The 16462-nt window shown below is 27.2% G+C and overlaps 1 protein-coding gene across 1 annotated transcript; it reads right to left on the bottom strand.

Moving 5' to 3' along the window:
* Window positions 1-10057: 10057 nt before the first annotated feature.
* Window positions 10058-11176, bottom strand: LOC129959812 (probable G protein-coupled receptor 85). Its single transcript, XM_056072703.1, has one exon. The coding sequence runs from the start codon at window positions 11174-11176 to the stop codon at window positions 10058-10060; it is 1119 nt and encodes a 372-aa protein (XP_055928678.1).
* Between the last annotated feature and the right edge of the window lie 5286 nt (window positions 11177-16462).

The raw sequence follows: 16462 nt of genomic DNA, 5'->3' as shown, positions 1-16462 counted from the left end.
AATTAATGATATTTAATATTGTTTTATATGGTATTTTATAACAGACTTTCATTTCTTTGCATGCCATTGGAAGTAGGTTAATGTAGAAAATCTATAAATGTTGACTGAAATATGAATTGATAACTTTATTAATTATGCTATTATTTGTAAAATTGTACTTGCTTATTATTTTAATAACACTATTTATATTCATGAAAAACATATATTACTTCTGTAAAATTCAGAAGCATTAAGGGTTCTAAAATGTCATAAATTCACTTTCTTAACTTTACACGAGACTAGATAATTCCATTAAAGTCAGTTTCTTCTGTTTCTATTCATTCCAAGGAGTAAATCCCCGTTTCTTTCATCCCGCTGAAGCTACTTTACTTTTTACCTTTTTTGAAAATCAATTTAACGGAAAAGTCTGCCGTAAGTGTTGAAGAACGCTTAAGATCTACGCTGAATTTTTTAAACTTACTCTCTCAATTAACTCTTACTCTCTCAAATAATTCTTTCACATTTTAAACGCATACATATTTAGGAAATTTTTGTTACAACAAAGAAAATTAATTAAAACATATTTTTCTTAGTATCAATATTGTTTGCAAGGTATCAGTTTTCTAAAAATGAAAACTCACTTCAACTAGAAAACAATTTCAACTTTCTCCAAGATATTTCATTCCAAAATGCATTCAGAACTGTAGTACTAAAAGTATTATAAATGTATTAAACAAAGTATTATACTAAAAAAAAGCCATTGCTAAATTTAAGCAACTTAGTGCTTTGAGAGTGTAGGGAAATTTAATATATTTGTTAGTATGAAATTTCATTGGCTATAATAACTTACTAATTGCGCATGGAAAGAAAACGCTTCAAATTTCTACAAAAACTAAATACTTATTTTTTATTTGCTCACTCTATTCATTTGAGAAATCTTTTTCATTCATCTTAAAACTAGTGTAAATACCGATAAATTTTATTTACATATTTCTGCATAGATTTATGCATTATTTTTTCTTTCACTTTCTATATTTTTTATTATGTGTTCAGCAGTGAAATTCAAAATGAATGTATTTTTAGCACACAAATTATATTAACGTACGCAGGTATACAGCGCTAAAAGCAATGTAAAAATAGTAAGACGAAAGTGAACTTACCTCTTTGAAAGCTGTTGAACTCCTTTTACGCAACACCAAAAAAATGGAAATATTTCTTTTTAACCCTTTAAACGCCATTTTTTACTAATCATATTATGTTTAAAAACTTTTAGGCTTGAAATTAGAATAAGAAAAGGGATTTATTTAGTTTATTAGATAAATTTAATTTGATTAATTAATTAATGTGGTTAATTAATAATTAAGTGACAAACTAAGACACATCATTTTGTGGGAAATAAAGAACTAAAGCATCCAAGTTTCTGTTTTTCTAAAAAAATTTGTCAGAACTTATGCCAACCTACAGCCGATAATTTCATACAAAGATTGATAAATTTGGTGGGAAGCATACTTCCCACGGCCTTAGAAAGGGTTAATGTGATTAAAAGAAATATTTCATAGGCAGGAGCTATCCAATCATTATGAACATATACTCTATAATGTTTGATCTTTAGACTTTCTCTGAAAATCTGTAGAGTTAATCGATTCCAATTTCTCCTCCCTTTTCTCCTTCCCCCTACCCCCAGGCACAAATATTTGAAACACACTTCCTCTTTCAGAGAGACTTCCAATCATTAAACTTCTATATGATAATATTAATTTTTTATTTTGCAAGAAAAAGCCCAGCTTGAGCAGTAGGTAAAAAAAGGAATGGATTTTTTAAGTCTGTCCCACACTAGGTTAAAATCATTTTAATTTTTATGGATTTTGGGAATAAAGGCTTTTAAAAAAGTATTTTATCTTTAAACACAGCTAATCAACTTTGCTCCATTGGAAATAGCGCCCAAAACAAGTGCTATCTAATTTACGCCGTTGTATTTTTGTGAAAAAACAAAAATTTTGATGTTCAAGATTTAAAAATTGATTTTCAGATGATGAATAAGAGATCGTAATATATATATATATATATAAAATTCTTCACGATGTTCGAAAATGAATGCAGATTAAATTTTCTGGACAATAAGGATATCTTCTAACCCTTTGCACTCGGAAAAGTAATTCGATGGAAAATTATTCACCTAATACAAGGGCTTGTTTATTGTTCCGAAAAAATATATATAATTGTTTTAAGTTGAATTACCCCAAGAAGTTAATTTACATCTTTTTACCATTCTGTAAGTATTTTTAACAATCAAAATTGAAAAGTAAATAAATAAAACGTCAAAATGATGCACTGTCTTGAATGGTAACCATGAGTCACCTCTCGAGTGCAAAGAGTTAAAATCAATAAGGAATATAGCATTGACGATAAGAGATGTGGTTTTCATTGGGAATTTTAATTTAAAGTATGCCAATAATGCCAGTGTAAAATCACCTGATTTGAGTGCGTAGCGTTGATTTAATTTAAAAATCCATTACAGCATTTAGAGTATAAAATAGACCGTGCCCCAGAGATGAGTGTGAGTTAATATGCTATTACTTAATTAAATTCAAAAGGAGGATTAATTTTAAGTCTAGGTAGGCATATTAAAAGATATTAGTTTTTCATAGAAACGTATAATTAGAAGTATCACATGTACGCACTAGTGATATTGGAAGAAACAGCATTAAATAATGTATATATAGCAGAGTTTATTAAACAATGCGGGAATATTTTTTCAAAAGATGCCTGAAATATGCCAGCAACCAATCACAGTGTTTGTTCATTATGGGAGATCCAGCTTTCATACCTTCTGGTACTAATAATTCATGATGGAATATTTGTTAGTTTGAAAATCTTTCACTATACAAATGTACTCCTTCTCAATTATTTCTAATAGTTGCCTCATATATCAAAGCGTATCTGTCATTTTTAGGTCGCTATACAATTCCATCCTGCTTTTACTACATATTTCACTGGAATAATTATAATTAATTTAATGATAAAAATAATTAATAAATTTCATTGTGGCAATTTCTGACATAACTTATTTTGTATCTATAAATTGTTCAGATCATATGATAAAATATTTAATCTTTACACAAAGAAGTTTCGAATTTAGAAATGTTACTGATATAACAAAAACCTTTCCCTACTTTATTCATTTATTAAATATCCTTAAAATTTCATTATCAGATAATGAAAATTAAATTATAATCGAGGATTTAAGTTATAAATGATGTCACTTATCTTTCAGCAAAAATTATAAACGGAGGTAAGGAAATATAAGTTTAAGATGTTAGAGACATAATTATTCTTCTTCATAATTATTATTACAGAGATATGCTTTCTGCACGACATCTTTATAAAATAAAATGTCGCGCAAAGTTTATTCTGATAAAAATATTATAAATTTTTATCAGAATAAACTTTGAATATACCGGCTGATATTGATTTGTAAATGTTTAATGGTGGAATAAATTTTCAATATATTTTGTTTATTTTAGAATTGTTCAGTTTTTTTAAATTTAGTTGATGAATGAATCCGATCTAATCACAGAAATTTCTATTTCACTATTTAATTTTATAGCAAACGACTTAATTATAGCAATTTCTTTAATTGACTCTCAGGTATTGAAGACAAGAGCTGAAAAGGGGTCAAATGAGAAGTTTAATATTTTATGCCAAAGTAAATCGATTCAGTTGGAAATGTTTCAATTATTGGGAAACTTTGTCAAAGTGTTGGCTTTAGAAATAGATGAAAGATATTATAGTAAATTTTTACATCCAAGTAATCCGAGTTTGTGCGAAATAATATATCTTATACTGAGTTTTCATTTGTTTCATTAAAAAAAATGAATACTCGTAATTTGACATTAGAAGAAAATATCTCTGACATAATTTAATAACTACTATTTTATTAGCTTTCTTTCATAAACTATTTCATAAAGCATGCAATGTAGAGTTGTCGTATAAATAAAATAATTATACTTTCTAATAAAATCCGTCCTTACAAAAAAAAATCAATCACAATTCTCTGTTAAATTATTTATAGAATGACACAACCCAGGGATAACGATACTTCAGTATTATCTCATTATTTAATTTGTTTGACATTTATTACCTCTATTCATTAACTCTGTGTTCTCTTCATATAATTATAGAATGAGTTTTTATTGTTATCTGTGTGATAATGCAATAGGTTTGACGGAAAGGAATGTTTAAACTAAAATGATTCTTTCATGAGCTTATTGAAGAAAATATTATTGTTAGTAGTAGTGATAAATTTCTGTTCAGAATCTTTTTTATTGTCGTTGTTAATTAAAACTAATCAAATTTAAAACAAAATTGTTGAAGAGTGTTTTTCAATAAAATTTACAAATTCTTATTTAATTTTGTTTACATAATTTTAAAAATGAAAAAAGAGAGAAATATTGGATGAAATGAATTAAATTTCGTAGAAAAGCAAAATCACTTTGCATATCTTCGGAAGCATAGAGAGAAAAAAAGGTGTTCATAATGATTTCCTTTAATATTATATATTACCCCAGGCCTGTAAATCATATAACATATTCTTGGGACACTCATATTTTCAACAAAAAATATTTCATTCTTCTGCGCCAAACTAACCGAGTTATGAACTATGATTATCATTATTTTAGACAATTTCTGATCTTTCCGATTACATTTCGAGGAAAATCTACCAATTATCTTACGTCTGCTCTAAGTGGCCGTTTATTGATTGAAAATAGTTTCTAAATTTCTTACTTCGGCCAGTTTCAGTTGTAGAGGAGTGGAATTTTTTTAAATGATAAAGTGTCAAGAATAGTTTGAATATTAGAGAGAATTTTATTCAAACTGTTTCAGTGTCAAGTATATTGATATAAATTTGATAAATAGGAATGAAGGGCTGTATCAAAATTTAAACTTCCTAATTTTTCCACAAAAATATTTATTGATTCAAGCAGCATAAAATATGATTCTTTGCGTCATTTCATTTATTGTGAATTATTTATTTTATTTATTATTTTAAAGTATTTCTCTTAAGTATTTCTCTAAAATTTATTACGTATTACTAAATTACGTATTTTCTCTCAAAGTATTTCTCTAAAATTTATTACGTATTACTAAATTACGTATTTTCTTCGCTGTCATATGTATGGTGATTTCTCAGAACACAACAAGCAAAGTGTTTTGTTAAAAATCTGAGTCACCAGAAAATGAAACAAAGATTTATTTATTTAACTTATTAAACTAATTTCATTTATTTATTTAAATTTTATTTATCTATTTTTCAACATTTTACAACCGATTTTTTATTCACTTCCTAATGTATCAGAGTTTTGAAATTATTTACATTTGTGTATTCTCGGTGATAGTACAATATTTAATTATTTTCAGATCTTATACTGGTTAATATATGAATTTAATTATACTTTAATTTCTTACTATGATGTTACTTTATGCTAAATTTGAAAAAAAAATATTTTCAAATAATATTTTTGATGTTGAATCATAAATTAAAGACCAAAAATTAGAATATTAAAAATAATAATTAAAGTACTAAAAAAGCCCTCTAATTAAAATATGCCTTTAAAATCTGTTTTTATAAAATTTATTTTAAATAAATGTTAATTATAATTTACCACTGTTAAATTTTTAAAAAAAGAAAAGAAAAGGTATTTTATGGCTAATTTAGCAATTTGCATTAGCAAATAACCCATTAAAATATAGATAGTATTCATTATTTTAATTTTTATGCAGCTAATTACATTTCGTTAGTTCAATAGAGTAAAATGCAAGGATTGAAAGTCCTAATTTTTTACGAATTTTCTCTTACAGATATAGATAAAACTAGTTTGTAATTTGAACTTTGAAAGGAAGTAGGAAAAAAGTTACTGCACTTTTCCGATTTTTAAACTCTAAAAGCTTTACAAAACATTTAAAATTGCTTACATTACATAACTTTAAATGATGGAACTTAATTTCTTTTCTAAGAATTAAACTGAAAATTTATCGCATTATAGATATATTGTCAAATTTCTTCATTCCATGACAAATTCTTAACATAAAGAAAAAATGTTCTATTAGTGTAAATTTAAAATGCTTAAGAATCTGCAATGTCAAAATTTAGCTAATACTAGTTATAATACTTTAAAATTTAATTGTATTATGAAAATAATGTTGTACAGTACAGTGTTGTATAATTAAACTCATGTGCTTCAACATTCTTCCTCCTTTGGGTTAATCATATCGATATATAACAGGTTCACATAATCATGTAAATGTAAAATGATTTATGTCAGTTCATATGATGAATCTATATTCGTGTAATTGATTCTCCTAACAGAAAGAGCAATTGTTTCACTGTTTGAAATCGTAGTATATTTTTTTATTTCATGATATTTTAGATAATGTAATTTAGTGTTTAGATTACAACATAAAGAACTATTTTTTCATCGTTTGAAATTGTTGTATATTTTTTTGTTTCATGACTTCTTAGATAATGTAATTTTAGTTTTTATATTAGAACTTCTTTATTACTAAACTTTGTCAAATTTATTAAATTTCATTTTCCATTTACACTAGAATCATCCATGTACGCTATCATTATCAGAAAATGTTTAATCTAAATTCATGGGCTTTTTTAATTATTCCACATTATATCTTATATTAATTATTACATTTACACATTTAATTATAATATTTATTGGATTACTTAAATTGTTTATTTTTAATAAATATGTATACCATAATAAAGGAAAAATATTTGTGCCAGATAGAACAGAGCTCACATGTTGATGTAATTTTAAAAAAAATTGCTTTCATTGCTTTCATTTTTCTAATATGAAAAATATTCTTATGGCAGGAAAATGTTGTCTAATTTCTAATGTCTGTTTGTCTAATATCTAAAAGACGAACAATAATAAGTGTGTATTTTTGGCAAAAAATTTGCTCAAAATATGAACATTATCAATATTAAAGTTTCTTGTGTTTGCGACATTAGATAAATTGACTCTATTGGAGCAATGGAATTTGATTGTTTATAATTTCCTCTATATTATTATATTAACCTTATACTAATATATTTATCTTATTCTGTTAAAATATAAGATAATTCAAACGTAAACAAATCAAAATACTATTTCCGCTTGTTATTAATAATTTTTTAGAAAGAAATGACAGAAAAAATGATAAATGAAGTAGTAAATCCAAGAATCTATATTAAAGTAATTTGAACTAAAGAGGAATATTCTCAAATTCTGACTACTGTTAAAATAAGAGTATTCTAACTAAATGGATTAAAAATAAAGCCAAACTTACCTCTATGAGATCAACGACCAGAAGAAGCAGACTGAAGTACTTTTATTTGAATTATTACTGATTGATTATGCTATTGTAAATTATATAAAATTAGAAGCTTATTAGAATAGTAATAAGGGTAGAGTTTATTATATAAATTGAAGTTTATAACATTTTCATATATTATAATGAAATCTGATTAAAAAAATATATAGTGCTGGATTTGCAAGAACTCTTTTTCATATTTGCAAATTTTTTTCCTCATTTTTCATGAGAAGACTAAAGCACTTTTATTTGAATTATTACAGATCATGCTATTGTAAATTATATAACGTTATAATCTCATTAAAATAGTAATAAGAGTACAGCTTATCATATATATTAAAGTTTATAGCATTTTCATATGTTTTTATGAAAGCAGATTAAAAAATAAATACTGCAGGATTTGCAAAAACTCTTTTTCATATTTGCAATTTTTTTTCTATACTTTTCATGAAAAGTTTTGAAAATCCACCTAAGACAAAAATATTTTTTGGATAAATGCATTGTTATTAATATTTTCTCTTGCACTGTTTCATTTATTTGGTCGTTTTCCCTTCGTGTAATAAATATTATCTTATAAGCTTTACTATTTTGTGTTAAAGAAAATTATTTGTGATGCGATTGACTGGCAGATTATGAAAAAATATGAAAATATAATTTAAAAAAATAATACATTTGGTAATTATTTAGCAATGTAAATGTTAATCAATACCTGATATTGATTTTTAATGATAGCATGAGAACAATTGTTTCTCTTAATACCATAAGCAAATTCAAGTATATTGCAAGAAATAACTTTAGAATAAGAAAACAAATTATCTGAAGCAAAACATCAATAAAGACAATGATTATTAAAAAATCAGTTTATCTTGATTAAGTCATTAGATCTGAAGCATTTTGCTTTAGTACACAGAGATGAAAACATTTTATAACTCGCGAAATGTGCGTAGCAGTCATACTACAAAGAAACTCCAACGCTTAAACTTCATTTCAGACTTTTCCCAATTTTCCATTCCACATAACATTAAGAAAACTGCTTAACAATTATCTTGATACAGCAACATTTAAAAGCATTGTTAAGAACTGCCTAAATGCAAAGTTAAGAACATTTTTGGAGATATAAACATTGAACATGCATATATAATAAACATTTTCTTTGCAATTGAAGGCATTAATACAATTGGACGACTCAATTGCATGTTGGGAAGTAATAAAATCAAAACTTGTATCGAAATTATTTTAAAACCAGTTGAAATGCAATTGTAACGTTAATGTTGCTTAGTTTTTAGCTTTTCGCAAAGAGCTTGTATATACACCTTGATACATTCACAAATTAATAAACTAAAAAAACAAGCAAATTATTTAAAAGCATACATCTTTTTAAAGATAATAGTAAAATGTATTCACATACAAATGCGTTTGTTTATTTACAGTGTTCAAAAATCCACAAAAAAATGAGTTAAATATGCATTTTATCTTGAAAGAAATAATGCAACTAAAATCTACATAAACTGATGCTTAATAACTTCTGAATAATAAGAAAATAATTTTGACTGAATTAACTCCAGCCATCTTATTTTAAAATCAAACGTTCTATTATCTTAGGCGCTATTAGAATACAATTCTACTTCTTGATTATAAATAGGTGCAGAGGGTACAATCATATTTCAAGGGGATTTCAACCTGCTAAGAAAAGCCATTCGAACTCTAAACTCTGTGTTATTATTAATGGCAGCTATGAAAGAAAAAGCTGACAGAGTCTAGGAAGGTTTTCTTAGGAACTGATGTCTTCAGTAAGAATTCGGCATTTGACTCTTTAGCCTCTCTTGTATTAACTGTATGCATTAAAATTTATGATTTTTTGAATGTTTAAAAATTTTCTACAAAATTCTAGCATTAAAACTAAAATTGTAGTCATAGAAAATATAATGAAGATTAAAATACACTTTTCAAACTATTTGACGCTCAGCCGTTCTTTTTTTTAAAATAATTTTCATTTACACTCTGTATATCATTAAAATTATGTTTAGAAAATTCCATATTATGATAAAGCTTTATAACTTTCAAAATATAAAAAAAGAATCTCTTTTTAGTTGAGGTTTGTAAAATTAAATAGATGTTTTACCTCTTATGTTATGAAATATGACTTGGAAATTTTTCTTAAAAGTTGTATTTTTTTACCATCACTCATTTATCGATTGAAATCTTAGAAGATTGTACTTAAGTCAAATCTACTTTGATTTCCGGTTTATTAATCAATATTTCTTTCTTAATAATTTCGGATTCAAATCAGGTTGTTTGTGTAATCGCCCTTCTCTTATAACTGTAACAAGAAGCATGTGCAATAATATATAACATTAACTGCTCTATATAATACTACATTTTGACTCTAGAACTACAAGACAATAAAGTCAATTTTAGCCAAACCATCCATTAATTCCTTCACACGTTTATACTTTCTACAAAAAAATGCTCAATATATTTCATTCTCAATACATAAGAGTAATTGAGCTCATTACTGATTCCAAGTCATGTCACATGCTGTTATAGACGTCTCATTGTTTACTAAACGATAATCTTGATTAAATACAGGGATTCACAAAGTTCTTTCAGGTCCTGCATGCTTAGAGTGGACAAGAATCTTACCCCTTACCCTAAACATCCCTTCATAAGCAATATATAGTGATAAAAAGCAATGGTGCCACTTGCAGTTCTTTCAGGCACTGGAACTGCTTAAAGTGGGTGAGAATCTTACCATTCTTACCCTGTGCCTTCTCCTTGAGAGTCCTGAGAGCGCAGAAAACGCGAAAGGAGTTATTGTTGGCTGTAGGTATGTCAGCCAAGTGACAAAAATCTCAAGCCATGCGGGAACACTTGCTCCACCATTAGCTAATGCTAAGTAATAAATTGTTATGACATATGGTAGCCACATGCTGGAGTACAGAAGATGTATTATAAAGCATAGTTTAGTCAGTTTTTCATTGTCTTTTTGCTTCTTGCTTCTCCACAATGCTATCTCATAATTAGTTGGTAAGGGGTGACTCTGGAACATGGATCTACTCACCACTGCAATGGGCGCCTCAGAAAGTGAATCAGCTACCCATCTATTCCTCACAGTTAGACCAATTCTGGGATCATAAAAACCCCAGTTTTCACTGACAGCTGGCTCGTAGATGATGGGTCTCATTCTCCTACGTCCACGTAAAAGAAGAAACAGCTTAGCATAGATGATATTCGTGAGGCAGAATGCTGTGGTGATGCTTGTCAGGACACTCAGCGTTTGAATCCCGTGTGTGAAAAAGAACTGAGGATACATACACTGCACTTGAAGAATTGGCCTTCTATTCTTCCCATCATAAATAACTGGAAAAGCAAATATAAAGGCTAAGAAATTGACCACAAAGATTATTGCGATTCCAAACCAGCTGCGACACCGCCTCCTATAAGCCGCTCGGTATTTGTTGTCAAAATACCGATCGAGCGCCATTCCGCACACATTGAGACTGTTTCCTATCATTATGAAAACATTGATGAAGGCCATAGCTCGGCAAATTCCATTCCCAATCTTGAACTCCAAAGGGTGTACAACTGTGACAAAAGCGATCGAAAAGCAGAAAAGAATTCGCGCCAAATCCATGGCCACGAATGCGAGCATGAATGTGTGCGGAGATCTTCTCCGTAGGCGCAGGTACCGTCCGAAGCCGTAGATAACAAGGCAGTTCCCCGCGCTGCCGATGGCCAGCATCAACCCCAGAGAAATAAACTGGAAGAGGGCCACGGGGGTAGGCAAAGAGGTGTCATTCCGATCGGAGAATCCCTCATGTGTTTCCATCATTTTGAAGTGTGAGAAAACATTCGAAGCGGTAAGTGGTTGCCTCTTATGGAGGGGACGGACACTTTGGAAGGGATGCGGAGAGGAGAGAGTTTTCCCAGATGTGCGCGCCCTCTGGATCTCGTTACCAAAATATAATGCGGTATCCTCTCTCTCCCTCTCTCATCTTCTCCCCTCCTATCTTTCATTGACTGAAATGAGCCGGAGAATCGCGCTGATACACATTCCATTGGAGTAAGTGCCGTCGTAATCTTAATTTTAACAATGGAAGGAGGAATGCTGAGATTTCTTATAACTCAAATCGAAACAGATATTCTTCCAAGTCGAATTTCTGAGGACGAAAGCCATTGATTACTTGACTTCAATATGATTTACAAGAGAAATTCCATTCCTTATGAAATATTACTCAGTTAATTTTTTATTTGTGTTTAAAATAACAGACGAATTTTTTTTTTTTTTTTTTTGAAAAAAATATTATAGTTTTGGATTTATGCTTAAAACAGATTAAAAACACTTAGGAAACAAAACAGATCAATTAAAAGCCAAAAGCTTTTAGAAAATAGGATTTTTTTAAAATAAAAAGTGGTATAAAGCAAAACTCTTCTAGTTTAGAAGTTTATGAGATGATTTGTTCAATATCTTAGAAATATCTTCAGAAATATTTTAACTAATTCTTGAAGTAAGGAATAAGCTGTATTTTTATTTGATGCTTAAGTAATAATATTAGACAATAAATGCTTTATTTTTTCGCATTATGAAGAAATCAGCATTGCAAAATCTCTTTAAATGAACAAATTGCTTATTCTTTCCTTTTGGAATTATGGAGCATATTGAGAAATCATTATAGGAAATTGGAAAAAAAATATATTCATTAGATTTTAATTTATAAGATTTTTCGTAAAAAGGTTTGACCAAATTTAGAATTTGGGAAAATAACATGTAAAGATGCAAAGTAACATTCAAACGTATATTATACAAATATAAAAAAATAAATACATAGAAAGAACACGGAAAGAAGATTTAAACAGTTTAAGAACGGAAATATATATATATATATATATATATATATATATATATATATATATATATATATATATATATATATATATATATATATATATATATATATCTTTTGAAAACTGAATTTGTATTTTTTTTTAAATCTAAGAATACTGATTTTTTTTAAAAACTGATATTTTCGGCAAAATTCGACTTTTTAACGTATTCTCCTACCGATCTTAAATTCAGGTTTCATCTGCTTAGTTGTATTATTTATTAAACGTCGTTAAGTGTTAAATGCTCAGAGGTCTCTGTTATAATAAACTTTTCAATGAATCCCGAATAAGAACAAGCTTATTAGCAAGTACAATATTCCATCTTAATGATGAAAATAATTCCTTGCAATTGTACTAAATATTATTTAGATGAGAATTAGTTTAAAGAAACTGGAATAATTTAAAATAAGAAGCCAGTATTCATAGTTACTTGTTTGAATGCTCATTTGCCCTGCATTATATGGCATTATTTTTCCAGTTTTTCAAATCTGTGAATAGTTTAACTCGGAAAATAACTTAAGAGCTTTAAAATGAAACTCATTTGTTTTAAGCGATATTCTTTTTGAGTAATCTAAATTTATTTAAATCCATTTCATATTTCTTGCAGCATAAAATTCTGCGTTTTCAGTATTTAATATAAGAACATAGGAAAAACATTAAAATAACTGTTCTTTCATTGAGTTTAACAGTATTATATTTTTGGAGCAGATGATTATTCAACATTTGGTAAGGAGTGAAAAATATAATCGAATAAATGTTCGGCTTCTTTTTATATTTTAGATAGATTCAGAAATTTTATCAAGTCTCAACTAACGTAAAAGTATAATGATATGCTGAAGATATAAAAGCTCAAATTTAGAACAAGTCATAACAAAGAAAATAATTAAATTTTTAATTTGAATCGAAAACAAAATTTCAAAATATAATTGGTGGAGTGAGGCACAAATTCAGGGCGCAAGAGGTAGATTTGGTCACTTCATAATATGAATTGAATCTTATATTTTTAGAAAACCATATTGATTGATGACATAGAATTAGATGGCCATAGTGACTTTTTCATTATAATTTCATCAGATTAACTGAGCTATCTTCTGTAAAATTACTGTTCAGTATTTACTGAACAGAAAAAAAACTGGCGGCAATTTTCTTTTGTCTCCAGAAAATTTCGTCTTCTATTCACAGTAAATTTATCATTTATATCAACAAAATGGAGTGTTGGCAATTCTTTTTCACTTCCACAATATAATGCATTTGATCATCATCATCAGAGATTATTGAAACTGTTAATTTTTATGAGATTGGAGCGAAATAATGTTATCTAGCTAGAAATTAAAAATGGTGATTACAATACAAATTTGTCCTCTTCATTTCAAAACTATTGAAAAGGCTGTTTTATATCAATAGTTTCCAAACTTTTTAAATAAATTCATCAATTAACAATGAGATGCTAAATCTAACAGAGAGAATCTAACATCTGAGGACACATTGTTTTGTACTAGAATGTAGCACCTTATCCATTCTCTTCTTGAAAATTATAATATCAATCGAAACCATATTTATTTTGGCACTGCGTATTTGGCGTAATTACATAAGCATGTACTGGCCACATTTATACTCTTTTTATGAATCTGTAATGGCAAATAATAATTATTAATTTTTACATTATATATTATAAGTTTTTAAAGCATTTTTGTAATAAAATTGCAGGCAATTATTATTTGCCTTTACATTACTCCCTTGCAGGGAGTAATGTAACGGCAAAAAATAATTATTAATTTTTACATTATAAATTATAAGTTTTAAAGCATTGTTGTAATTTTTTATCATCCACTTGCTTTTGTGCTATAGTATCATAGTCGATATTTGAGACAGATTCAATTCTTGACAATGCATCTGCAACTACATTATCTTTACCTTGAATATGTAGATACAAGAAAAATATCACCACATTATATCGTTTCTTGCAAATTTTGTAAGTATAATACAATATTAGAAAATATAATTTCATGCTGTTATTCATAACATTGAATTTAACCTTGTTTTATAAAAATGTAAACAAGAAAAGAGTATTTAAGCTGTATTTTATTGTTAGGAGTGTGTTGTACAAATTGAAAAATTGAATTACTTGTAAATGCGCATTATATTTATTATTCAGAGTTGAAACTGTTATTTTGTGTATAAATGTTGAATATTTTTCCAATAACAGTTCCTAAACCATTGATGTTCTAGCTCAATTGTGCTTGTTTTGAAAATAATATTAAGTTCTGATACTTTAGCTCACATGATTCAATGATTGCTTAAGTGTTTTCCGTTGCAATTCTCTGTTGTAAAAGAGCATGGAGATTTTTTTTATGTCATTGTAAATAATACTAAATTGAAATAATGTAACAAGCAAAAATGTGTCATATGAATTGTGTAATTATTTGTTTATGTATTTATTACTCAGAAATATTGGATGCAATATTGAATATATATATAACGATCATTGCATGCATTATGTAAGTTACATGTTGTTATTTTTTTTATTTTCTCCTTAGGTTCCATACAATAAGTTGAATTTAATTAAGTAATTGCCAGAACATGCCTTTCCATGTATTTTCTGTATATCGTAACTTTGTTACTGGCAAGGGGGTAATGTAACGGCAAATAATAATTATTAATTTTTACATTATATATTATAAGTTTTTAAAGCATTGTTGTAATTTTTAAATATTTTCCGTTAACTCATTGCAATAATATTTTTGGCTGTTAACTGTAAATGTAAACTGATTTGTTATGTAAAACCTGCTAGCGCGCGGATTGATTCTGGCGTTGCTATGGTAACCTGTAAGACATCGGAGTCAGCAATTTACCAAATAAACAACTTGGAATTTAGCTAAGAAACAGAGGTGGAAATAATTTTTATTCTAATTTATATTGATTCCTTCAATTAAGTTATTGAATCTCAATAGTAACTAATTCAGCATGGCAGTAACGTCTTTTAACAAATCGTATGAATTGAAAATTATTTTTAACAGAGATGCACCAATCGCTTGCTCAGGATGTAACACACCACTAATTGTAAGACAAATTTAGTTGGCAAATAAGTATATTTATGACAATTAGTTGCAATAACTGTGTTGTATTTTTGAAGTTCTGTTTCGACTAAGAAAAATTATCAGTTTCCTTACATTTCTATCTCACTTTTAATTATATTTTAAAATAATATTTGGACATTTTCACAGCATTTTAAGAGACAAACGACATGAAGCAAATGCGATTTTAAAATCTGAAGCTGTTCTCTAATTCTTTAAAGATTATTAAATTCTTAAAAGATTCGCTTTTAACATAAATATAAGAATTAAGTATTATTTAACATTAATGTATTAACAATAAAACATAATTAAGTATTATTTAACATTAATGTATTAACAATAAAACATGATTTTTAAATTTTACATATTTTTTCAGAGCAATGTGATTTTAAAGAAAGAACCATGCTATATTTTAAAGAGAGTTTACAGAAATTAACCAATATTTATTCGCAATTTTCGCATAATTGTTATTTTTACATCAAAATATTAAATACTTTAACTTCATAGATTTTAAAGCATCTATTGTGTATGAAAAGAGCTAGAATTATAAAAGGTTTTGTTGTTGTTTGAATTGCAAATGCATTATTTGAAAGTTGCATATATATAAATTATAATTATATTTTCAATTAATATGAAAAACTATAGTTGTTTTTTATATATCTGTTGCTTTTAATCATGAAATCTATTCGTTATCTTCTAATTACAAAACAAAAACATATAGAAAATTAGAATATCGTGGTGGAAAAATGAAACATAGTTTTAAGTAGATTCAAATAATTTTAAAAATATTTTTAATGTTGAAAATTTCTTTTAATCTTATTAATTATTGAAAAAATCATTTTATCAACATTTGATTAAAAATAAATGTAAATTAGTCTGAGTTAAATCCATATAATTTCAAAAAAAAATTAACCCTGAAAATTACTTTTAATTTCACTAGTAACTAGAAAAATCGTTTTTATCAACATTCAGTTAAATGTTTACGGTAAAGAAACATTGGAAGTATGATATTTCTATTTCACACTCATGTTTTACCCCAGAAAAAGCGATGATGAGATATTCATTGCAATGAAAGTATTCTAGAGGGATCAGCAAGAGCTCCACCCAAGAAGGAGTAATTAACATTAATGTAACATATCTGTGATAATCCCAAAAAGAAA

Source organism: Argiope bruennichi, chromosome X2, assembly GCF_947563725.1.
Source record: "Argiope bruennichi chromosome X2, qqArgBrue1.1, whole genome shotgun sequence".
Taxonomy (NCBI): Eukaryota; Metazoa; Arthropoda; class Arachnida; order Araneae; family Araneidae; genus Argiope; species Argiope bruennichi.
This window is presented reverse-complemented; position numbering and strand designations above follow the sequence as displayed.

Excerpts from the sequence above, each read along its gene's own strand:
- LOC129959812 (XM_056072703.1), bottom strand. The coding sequence starts at position 11,176 with ATGATGGAAACACATGAGGGATTCTCCGATCGGAATGACACCTCTTTG.